General features: G+C 40.4%; 1 protein-coding gene across 2 annotated transcripts in view; it reads right to left on the bottom strand.

The window, feature by feature from the left end:
• The window catches only part of stk32a (serine/threonine kinase 32A), a 61,119-nt gene that overhangs the window by 17,153 nt on the left and 31,959 nt on the right, over positions 1-12,007 (bottom strand). For both annotated transcript variants that reach the window (XM_080482741.1, XM_080482740.1), the window contains 2 exons: positions 7,307-7,344; positions 526-615 (listed from right to left, as the gene is read on the bottom strand). In XM_080482741.1, the coding sequence (XP_080338867.1) occupies positions 526-615; positions 7,307-7,344 (128 nt within the window). The remainder of the gene's footprint in view (positions 1-525; positions 616-7,306; positions 7,345-12,007) is intronic.

Below are 12,007 nucleotides of genomic sequence, written 5' to 3' on the forward strand. Positions count from 1 at the left end.
ATATCCCTCCTGAAATTCTGTTGGCTCCTATCTGATCTCTCAGGAGCTGAATCCACATCGTTCGTGATTGCTACTGTACTTATGAGTCAGGGAGGACGACTGCAGCCGTGCTGCGGAGGATAATAAAGTGTCACCTTCTTTCAAATGGTTTTGGGTTTTCATGCGTGGCCATCAAACCGGAGTGTAAAACCTTTCGTTCGTTCTTCAACATGCACCTTACAAGAGAGTCAATGGTCAATGAGTGTTCAGTTCAGTTTGAGCTGCAGCTATTACTGGACCATTATATAAATTGTCTGGCATTTTCTGAATAACCTTGCTTCAAGTTTTTAAAGTAAATCCTTAACATTTTCTTAATCCCTTCAACCATCATTTGCTATCCACTCTTATTGAAAAGGGGCTGCGCTTGCTCTGACTTTTTCATCCTGGACACCTCCCAGCATATAACATAGATGATATAAAGTACTGAAAATTGGAGCATTAGAGGTCATGGTTTTGAACTTTTTAATCCGAAATAAACTTTCTTACCCATGTATGGTTTGGTCCCAGCAATGGATGTTGCTTTCAGGTCTTCTTTCACAATAGCTGCAATGTTGAAGTCAGTTAGGTGGACATGCCCTGGAGAACAGAGATTGAACAGACTGTAAATGCACATTTTAATATACATTTACAAAGTCCTCCTGAAGACAATCAATCCTAAATCAGATTAAGTTTAGACAGGACATATATTACATTTTGGATTGTGCTTACATGAGATGTTATGTCCAACAAAAACAAACGTAAATCACACAAAGTTTTCCTGATCGAAGTTACTTGCTTTAATATTGTGAGAAGAGTAAATGGGCAACTCCAGTGGCTTCCAATGTCAAATCGTTGACCTGTGTCTCACCGTGCTGCAAGATGGCCCGGAGTCAATGACATGCACACTGAGCACACACTAATGAGCTGAATGTGATGTGTGTGTGTGTGCGCGCACGCGTGTGTCAGGCTGAGCGAGAGGGCGAGGGAGTTTCTGCCGCAGAGTGATTGTTCGGATGAATGGATGTCCCCAGTAACCCTACAAACACATACAGCCAAGATACAGCAAGACTAGAACTGCCTGGACAAAGAAACTAGTCGGTCTCCTTTGTCCACAGCTTCATCTTCTTATTTCTAATAGCTTTGTGTCTGTTGGAAAAATACACACCGTAATTATAGCTTTGGTGTGAGATTGTAGATATGACACATTAGATTGGTATCCGTATATATAAAAGGAGCATGGGCAATGACAGGTGCACAAGGAGTGAAATATCATTTGACACTTGCACGGCTAGTAGAGTAGAGCTTAATTTTTTATGTCTTTATTCCTCTGTCACGCACATCTCTCTCTCTGTCATTTTTTTTTTCCCCGTCTGCATATCTATGAGCTTCGATGTAGACAGATTTAGGACAAGAGTTTTAAGTAACAGTCAGTGGGAAGACAACCATCATCAAACTGTCAGGCGTTGAAACTTTAATAAAACGGTGCTCTGAGATCAGTTTAACATCTCAGACTTGATCAACATTTGGTGGCTGGTTGAAACTGGTTCACATCTCTGGTTCAGTTGTAGCGTTGCAGCCAGCAAGAGAGGCTGTCTATAGGTAGGAATCTGATGTGTAAATGTTTATCTTTTTTGTATTAGCAATCTGATTTGAATTATATTGTATATATTACAATATTATACGTGCTGTATGTCTAAAATAAGTACTGCGTATTCAAACATTATTCTTTTCAGGGAAATAGTGCAGAACCTATGCATTGCATTATGGATGACATGTAAAATACATATCAGAGTGAAAAAAAAGGAAGAATAGTACAAAATGTGAAAAGGGGAGGAATTTGTTCTTTGTATTTTGCTACTGTACTTAAGTAGATTACTCTGATTCTTTACATGTATCCGCTTGTTGTGATCGTAAATGTTTAGTACCTCTACTCCTAAAAACTAGTTTTGGCTTCTGTCAAAACTTCTTTGTGCTATATATGCTTATTTTTGTTTTTTCTAAATATACTTGGAGAAAGGAGAAGCTCAATTATATATTGTTAGAAAATTGCACAATGAGAACAAAGGGATTATATTCTATTCTGTGAGGATTATTCGGGGCGACATTTGATCAATGCAGCTGACATTAACAGTTATATTGAAGATGATAAAGTTGGCGAGTTAAAAAATGATGAGCAAATTGCCAAAACTTTCTGTTTCCTCTTCGAAAGAAACCAGCTCCAGAGAAAAGTTTTACAATGAATTAATGTGAAGTGTAACTAGGCAAGCTATAATACAAGTCGAATCATGATGATGATCCGTGTCATTTATGATTAAGCTCCTGTATCTACTTTTTGTCTTTTGACTGCTCCCATCAGACGTGATTGCAGAAGATCGTCTGCCTCCACGTCTCAGAGTCCCCTTCCAGCTCTACCAACAATCTCCATGTCCTCCCTCAATCCATCCATCGATCTTTTGAGGTCTTCCTCTTCTCCTCCTGCCTGACAGCTCTTCCTCCGTCATCCTTTGTCTAATATATCTACGATCTCTCCTCAGTCCAAACCCTCCCATCCCTTAAATACTCAACCTTAGCTGGCTTTCTGACCTAGAATCGGTATTTTGCACTTCACAGACATATTTTTTGTATCTACTTGAACTTAAGCATATAATATGAGCACTCTATACGCTTTAGAATTAAGGACATCACCAGGGAAGATGCACACTTACAGTAAGTCAGCAAGCAAAATAACCATTGGCAGATTTTGGCTTTATGGAAATGCTCCAAAACAAACAAACAAAAAAACAATAACTGGAACATTACCACGTATTGCAAAAAGTTAAATTATCTATATTATTTAAAAGTGGACACAATTGGACGATTATATAGCTTCATTAGTAATAACACCATAAATAGATATGCTGCCAGAGAAGATATGTTTTTCTAAGTGCTTTTTGCTTGTAAATGTGCGTTTCTGTTTATGATGATCATAAAAACTGCAGTTAAAAAAAAAAAATCATCAATGGTTTCAAAGAATGGACATATTATGCAGAATGGTGGTTCCCATTGTGAGTAAATCCTGGTAAAATGCCCTTTGTAGCTGTGCCTGTTTGTGAGAGTTTAAATGTGTGGCTATTAAACAATAGTTCAGCAGGATTCCTGCTGGCTTAGTTATCTCATGTGTTTTACTGGGATTACCTCAACAACTGTCGAGGTTTGATGCTTCGGTCTAAGTCACTCTGCAGCATTTCTATTCTATTTTTAATTCCTCTTTGCGTTTCAGCAGTTCAGGACACCCCCAGCACTAATGACAACTGTGCAACACACACAAGAGTTTACACACAGTCCCACTCTGAACATGACTCCAACTGTAGTAGCTTTGTATTGAAAAGTAACAGAATCCAAAATAAAGAACAGCACAGTGAAATCTTCAGTTTTTGCCATTTCGACAGGTCAAAAAGCATTTCCCTGTTTCTGTGGTGTTCCAAACTTTCCTTCTCCATAGTGCATGTCTGTGTTTCTCTTGTTAGAATAGCGTGAAAATAAAATGCAGCATCATGCAGCAAGTTTAACTTGGCTCAACCTTTGCCAGACAGCGATCCAGCATCATCCCACAAGGTGTGCATTGACCACTGAAATGTAATCCATCACGTTTCACTCTGTGGGCCAAACCTTTTTTTTTTTTTTTTTTTTTTTAACTGAGACCATCTTTCCATCTAAATATCCACTTAACTGACATAAGGAATATTGTACCTTTTAGCTTCTTTAACATCCTCTGTGGCCAAATTGCTTATCAATAAGAGAGTCTAGGAAGAAGGTGGTGACACACGCACACACCTGTGCAGCTCATATGATCCAATAATCAAATGGATGAAAATCAAGGAAAAGCTGGATTTGGGGTAATAAACCTTGAATGCAAAGTTTTTAGACCAATGAGATGCATGGGAAATTGTTGAAAAGCTGTATACTATGACCCCTTTAACATTGATGTGGGTTCATATTTATTTATCACATTACCACAGAGAATAAGAGGCTTGAAGCTGCCAAATCGTAATGAAGCAATAATGACCGTCAAAGTTAAAGCCTTTCTAGCTATGCAAATACAGTGACTAGTTACTATAATGAACACAATAGGTAGCCTATTCTTCTATATGGGGACATGCTTGTCTTCACTTCAAAAAATGAAACTAACATAAATTCAACTTATCCTCAATATAGTTCAATGTATATTAATTTAATTAGAGCAACATACCCTTTATACTATTACTCTCCTGGATTTATTTCATTGTTATTGTTTTGCATGCATTGCATGGTTAAATTGCTTGTTGACAAACACAAACGGACAACACAAGGCCGTGAATGTTAATGTGTTATCAATGTCATATTAGCCTTACAATAGAATCCCAAAGGAGTTAATGTCGCATGCCTATTACGCTTAAGCACGGTTGCAAGCTTACATAGAATAACTGTGTGGGAAATGGCCCACTTGGAACTTCTTTCAGCATCTTCTGGTTTTGCAGTTCAACAAAGCATCATTAAATGTGCATGATTAAATAGTTTCCCACTGTCTGTGGCAGCCCACCGGGGGAACACGGGTCACTTCCAGCTTGGAAGATTCCCTCATGAAAGAAGCAAACAGCTTGCGTTCCCCCCTTTGATACCTCATGTTGCTTTAAACTTCAGCAGAGGGGGAAAGTACAAGGCTGTGGCAGGGGGAGAGGAGTGCTCGGCGAGTCTGAAAGGACACGCACACACGCAGAGGGACAACAACCCACAGGTGAACGTCTGTTCGGCGCAAATCAGTCAGAGGCTGACAAAGCCCCCCTGCCACCCCACCCCACCCCACCCACCCACCCACCCACCCCAACATCTCTTTGTCTGGTCCTTTTCTCCTTATCTCTCCAATACGTCTTTCCCTCTTTGTGTTGTTCTATTCTTCTTCCGTTGACAAATCTTTCTTCTCGGGATTGTTTGCTCATCACTTTCCACCCCCCTGTCATATCCTCGCGGCTCTCTCGGTTTGCCGCTCTCCGTCGTCGTCCTAACTCTCAGCGCTTTATCTTCCTCGCCATCCCTTCAGCTTGTAGAGACAGCAGGGCTGCCGTTCCACATCCCTCAGCTCCCCCGAGCAGCTGCCCGGTGCCCTCCGAGATCTCAGCGGTTTCAAGAGTGTGTGTGTGTGTGTGTGTGTGTCTGAATGTTCATGTGTACATTGAATTGTATAGCCAGAGGTTTGGGGATACTTATTTTGTTTTTTAATTACTGCGAAATTCTTTGGTGTAAAATGTTGGTAAATTAGTTCCATTATAGAGCTATCGTCACTGGGCTGCATGATGGTGTCGTAATTAGTTCTCATCAGGTGGGAGGTTCTCCACTTTCAAACAGCCTCAGCCCACCTTGACCTTCCTTTTTAAAAAGCAGTATAGAAGGCAGATGGCTGTAAATCATCCCCTGATTGAAATATTGCTTATAACATCGATTAAAGTATATCATATACTTTTTCAGTTATATGAATTACAAAGGTGACTCTCCTGGTGGTGCATGTTCTCAACGTTTCTATCCATCAAACTTGAGTTTATTATGTGTGTCGTCATGAAGCTCTGCAGCAAGCATGACAATAAAGGCGTGTTGGTTTGAAGACATGTCAGAATGCCCCCTCTATTCCCACCTTAAACTTCTACTTACTATCTATATAGAAGTAAATGCATACAAACTGACAAAATGCATTTTTCATTAATATGCTATGAATATGCTGGCGCTTCAAAGGCACAGGTGTTGTTCAGATGGCGTGTGACATTTAGCGCGGTCAATGTAAAATCTGTATAACGTAACCTTGAATAAGTTATGATAATTTTCCGAGTGGAAGCGACAGACGAGTTCATTTAAGGTTTCACGGCGTCCTCGATTTTCATAATCGGCTGTCTTGACCATAACACGAGTGTATACACGATATGAAGCCATCGCTTATCGGATGGAACAATTTGGCCCATTTTATTCTCATTAACATAATGATGTGAATAGTTAAAAAAGATAATACAATCCGCCTCGCAGCGTCTCTAATGCTCCCTAATTAAAACATTTTATCTCATGCAAAATTTGAAAGAAAAAAAAAAAGCCCAGCACAAAGATGACACGTTGTGAGTGTATGTGATGAAGGATTTCTATTGGCCAAGTGCAGTAATCTGGAATGGCGTCGGTGAGGTGAGTCACCACGAGGTTACCTACCGGCAAGCCGGGACTCCATTAATTAGCAGATCAAACTGGGGGAGGAAGCCCTCAAATGAAATGAAACCTTCAAGAGTGCTTCAGCGAGATTGAAATGTGTTTTCTGCGGAACATGACAGCGCGTGTGCATAAATTTGAGCACGTAAAGAGCCCGTTCGAGTGAAAGTACCTTGAAGAGCATGCACACATACAAAGAGACTGACATTATCACCTGAGCAACTCTCTGACTGAAGCTGCAAAGCAAGTGAATCTTCATGTGTAACGTTGAACACTCCGCTTATTGTTTGGTTGTGAAGTCTCTGTGTGCATACCATATCACATCCGAGGATGTTCGTAGATTAACTTTCAAGCATGAATTACGAGAAATGCATTAATATTCATCTTGATTCACGTATTGATGAGGGATGTCACATTCTCCCTTTATGTTGCCTTGATTTACAGTAGCCCCCCCCCCCCCCCCTCCCTCTGACCCCCAGTTTATACACAACCACTGCGCTTCTCTGTCCATGTGAGTGTGCGCTTGTGTGTTCCTCCACTGACGTGAAACTGAAGCTGACACTAAAACCTAAGATGAGCCTAATCAATCATTCAGGGGAGGATTTCCCCTCTTTCAGAAAAGAAGAGACATGATGAATAGCACCTTGTCTTTTACACTCGTATTTCACCTTAGAGTGGAGAGCAAAGAAGATATCGAAAATTCTGAATGCTTCAACAAAGACAATATTGGAGTAAAATAATTTTTAAAAATACAAGAATTCACTTGCTTTCTCTACGTTGGTATTTTTTTCTGAAATAAATCACCGCATGAGGATTTCGTCTTCCTTGTGCTGCGAGGCCTATCAAGGCAATGACTGTGAAACTTGCCTCTGAGCGTTGCAACTCCTTTGATCTGTGCAAAAGTGATCCCAGAGGTTTTGGTGAAATCCTGAGTCAGAAGTAGTTGAGTTTCGAACGTGGGTTGGCGAGTCAAGTGAGGTCATTGTGCGAGTCAATTCAGATTTAAATGCCATGCGGTGCCATGTTTGAGTTCCACCCCCTCACTCTTCTGTATGAATTCATTAAAAAATATCATCATAGGGACTCTTACCGTGTTCGTCCAGCAGTATGTTGTCAGGTTTGATATCTCTGAAAGGAAAAGAGAGGACAGTTGGATTAGCATGTGTTTTACATATGGTATTTGTTTGTGTTTTGTGCCAGTAGTAAAAAAAAAAAAACAGAATCAGAAAAGACTCGCATGTAGTTTAAATGGAGATATTAAAAATAACTCAAATGCGCTCTACTGTGACTGCTCTATGCCATTCCTTTTGGTAACTTCCTAATTTCTTCCCATGTTTTCCAAACTAAACTTTATGGATGGATGACAGAAAACCTAACTCTATTCTGCTGTACTAAAACCTGAAAGAGATGCTGGAAATGTAGAATTTCAACAACGTGTAAAATGCTGACGATGCACATTTTTGCATTGCACACCTCATAACAAACACACACATGCATCTTATGAATCTAGCTAGTGCATCATTGTTAAACGCTTCCATGCGACGCCATACTTAAATAACACAGACAAGCAGCATAAAGAGACTGTGTCTTTTTTCAAACACTCTTCAAAATCTTATTTTGCAAATAAATCATCAAATTATCAACCAGCAGTAAAGTCTATTCCTTTTGGAGATGATTTAAGCCACGCATCAATCTTCTACGGCGCTTTATCTCGCTTATGATTATTCCAGCCCATCCGGGCTGATTGTGGGCGAATGCAGGTTGCACTCCGGACAGATTGACAGTCACAGAGACCGAGAATCTCGTATACTGACATTCACGCCTACAGCCAATTCAGAACTGCTAATTAGTTAAAAATGCATGTTTTTTGGACTGTCGGAGAAAGCCAGAGTACCCAGAGGAAACCCACCCACCCACATACATGGAATGAATGCAAATTCCACCCAGAAATCCACCACGGGTCCAAGCGAGGGACATTTGCACTGTGAGAAAAGAGTTCTATCCGATACATCACAATGCAGACTGTTTGTAGATATTATTTGTGAAATATATAGACTGTGTATATATTAACAGTATCAAATGCCACCGTCTGATGGAAACTTAATTCACTGCATTGATTATTTGTTTCCTTAATACGGCGCCTGTGGCTGCAAAATGTTGTTCCTTCAACACAAAACACAAAAATCTCTCAAAACTACAGACCTGGGTGCAACTGAGCTGATTAACAAAGAAAACAAGTAACTTAACTCACACAATGCACAGAGAAAAATGAGCTTAGTTGCTGAAGAATAAGCAGACATCCCGTCTTTGTTTATGTTAGGATGTACTATAACTGTTGAAGGATCTTTACCAATGCAGACGCTGCTGCTGCCTGGAAGGAGATACACACTCTAAAACACTCACACCCAGCAAAAACGACTCCATCACTTTCTTTTATTCTTCCTCTTTGTGGTCTTTTTAAACTGCCAACTTGAGCAGTTAAACATTTTATTGTTGTTTTTTAAACCTTTCCACACTAGTAGTGAATCCTGCTCTGATTCTGATTGTGACGATAGTGTGACTACAGCCAAGTTGCAATTTAAGAAATTAAGCAGAGTGTATCGTACCTGCATGGAGAAAATGTGTTTTTGTTTGTGGGTTTGAGCGGAAGAAACTTAAATCCATCCATCTCTGTCCTCCAGCAGCTGTTGTTATTGAATACAAGCGGGCTCTGTTCTGTTTCACACGGTTAAACCGCAAAGATGTCACCGATTTCTTAGTAGCAGGAAGCCCGTTCTGTGGCTCTGCGGTCTGGAGGCTCTAAGTGTTCACACTAACACTCATTAACAACACTTGGAAGACTTTATTTCCAGCTAAATGTAAACATGCGGGAGTACTACGTGCTTGCAATTGGTAAATGCTGAAGTTTTGTTGTTGACTCCAGTTATTAGAACATAAAGCCCTGATGAATTTTGCTCCTCCCACAGCTCACCTGTGAATAAAAACAGTGCGGGCGGTGCTCTGATGTCTTATTTAGTGCCAGTGACGTTCGAGCTTCTGTAGGTGGCATACCTCCTCTCCGTCGGGCCTGCCGTCTGTGAGACTCACTGTGAGTCAGTGAAAAAACCCACAACCGATTTACACAGGTCCGACTCCCAGGAAGTGAACCGTTGGCTGACTTGTGAGTGTGTTGACTCATTTTCAGGAAAGATAAAAATGGACTTGAGTTGTACCTATGGCAGTGTGTTGCATGCCAGGTGTGTGAGGAGAATGAATTGTGTGACGTGTGTGTATGTGGTGGTGGGTGGTGGGTGGTGGTGGTGGTGGTGGTGGTGGTGGTGGTGGTGGTGGGGTGTGGGTGGGAGCAGATGAGACATCTGAGAGGAAGAACAGGTGTTGACTGAGACTTCTTTGAATGTGGATTTCTCATCTTCCCACCTGGGCTTGTTTCTACCTCCTTTCTAGCAAATGTTTGCCTCTCTGCTCATTTGCATTCATTTATCTTTTCAAAAGCATCGAAAAGTCTCAGTTCGGTCTCAAACTTCAAGTCAAGAGCAGAGGTTCCAAAACTCCATGAACGACATTAACTTTTTGGACGATGCACTAAAACAATCTACAAAAATCACAAAGTCTAAAGCAAAAAAAAAAATAAATGGGACGGATGGCTCATATATTATATATGACAGATGCATTCATAAAGACAATTTGAACAATTTACATACATTTTTCTTATACCAAATACCCAATACCATTCTTAATTTTTTGTTTGATATGCATGTTCATGTACTTCCTTTGTAATTTCTTTTTTTTTGTGAGCTTCTGGTTGTAGCAAAACGCAAAAAATAATCTTATCTATGAAATGCAGACAAATTGATTAATCATATATTCACAAACTGTTATCTAAACACTAAGCTTCTGTCCTAAACTCCTGTCCCTTAATCTTGCAGTTACATGCAAACATAACTCTTTGCGTTTCGCCTTTTTCGCTCTAGTGGAACGTACACATGAGCTTTTACCAATAAAAACATTATTTCACAACTCAAATTCAAGGTAGTGAACTTTATTATATCTCAGTGTTTATTATCAGTTATCTTTTTCTGAATGTGTCTTAAGTTTAGAGGCTGAAATATAAAAATAAAAAAGTGAAGCGGGTACAGCGTGTCCTCAGCGTGTCTCTATTCCCTCGTCTATGGAACGTATACCTGCAGCTCTAAAAATGCTTTGAACCAGAGATATTCAATATTCAGTGCCCTTCTCAAATGTTCCACGAGGTCTCGATGATTAAACGCAGCATTAATTTTGACTCCTACATTACTAACGGCAGATATCTGAGCGGTGCATATTGCATGTTCCCACCACAACGATCATTAAAGCTGATTTGCTTTTGTGTTTTTAATGTGACTTAATTCATTATCAGAGGATTGGTTTGTCCCTTTTAGCGTGCCGATAGGAGGAAAATATTTAAAAATGGAATATGTTGTTTTTGAAGGTGTCAAAATGCATATACTTCAATTCCTAAGCTATTTTGGTGAATGACTTTGGGGGAGATTGCAATAACACACACACACACACACACACACACACACACACACACACACACACACACACACACACACACACACACACACACACACACACACACACACACACACACACACACACAGTACTCCGTGTTTGCAAGTGTCTCCTCTAATTGAGTCTCACACCCTCTATAAGTACACGGCAGTATTTACACGCACTTTCTGTGTTTATGTGTAAGTATGTGCGCTTCTACTGCACATTCGTGCAGAAGAGGCCAACCTGTTGCATGGAGCCTTGGCAGATCGAGCGGCGGGGGCTCAGGTTGGGGGTAAGAAAGGTCGACCGTGTAACCCTTAATTAGCTGACATTTGCCTCAAAGGCCGGCACTAAGGGAGAAAGGAGGGGCGTGTGTCGATGCTAAAAAAGCCGGCTGCAGTTGAGAACAAGGAAGCCTCTTTTATAGCTAAAGGCCAGGCTGTCATTGTGACGCCGCAGGACCAGGAAGGGCCGGGACACCTGGCTCAAGAGAGATAAAGCAAAACAGCATGTCTCATTAGGAGGTGGCGCACGGTAAAAGCCAAGCTGCCGAGAGAATAGTGATGGTAATGATGGCCATGACAAACTTGTTTTCTTTCCCTCAAGGACAATATTAATAAGGAACTGTAGAATGCTCCTTTTACAATTTCCAAAACTAACAATTCAGAACCACAGGTGTTTGATAATATAGCTATTGTTAGCAAGGCTTTGGCAGTTTTATAGGGACAATGGAAAAGTGCAGTATTTAGATCATTTCTTCTCGTATTTGACAGTTTTCGCTGAGAATATTGCAACTCTGATTTGAATTTGAGTCATTTTCCCTGATGGTTTAAGTGCATCTTGTACCATGTTTTAAAAATGATGGCATGAAAATGGGAAAAACAAGTATTTTCTGGATTATATATGTTGTTGCCATCACAATATCAACATTCGTAACAGACTGACTGAACTACTATATGTTTCCATGCACTGTGCATTCATGATCAGCATGTCAACATGCTTTACCAATCAGAAGAAGCTGTACTGCAGTAGAATTTGTCAACAGCAGATTATATTACAGTAAATTATTTCAACATTATCTGGTGTGGCAACAGCCCAGAAGTGAAGATCACAAAAGTAACAAAATGTGCTCCACATTCTGAAACACTGTTGGCGAGAACTGCTGATGTCCCCCCCCCCCCAAAAAAAAAACAAACACTGGGAAAAATAGAGTTCAAGCAGTAGAAAGAGACATCTAAATGCGTACAGCGCTGGT

The sequence above is a fragment of the Lipophrys pholis genome (assembly GCF_963383615.2).
Source record: "Lipophrys pholis genome assembly, chromosome: 16".
NCBI classification, from domain to species: domain Eukaryota; kingdom Metazoa; phylum Chordata; class Actinopteri; order Blenniiformes; family Blenniidae; genus Lipophrys; species Lipophrys pholis.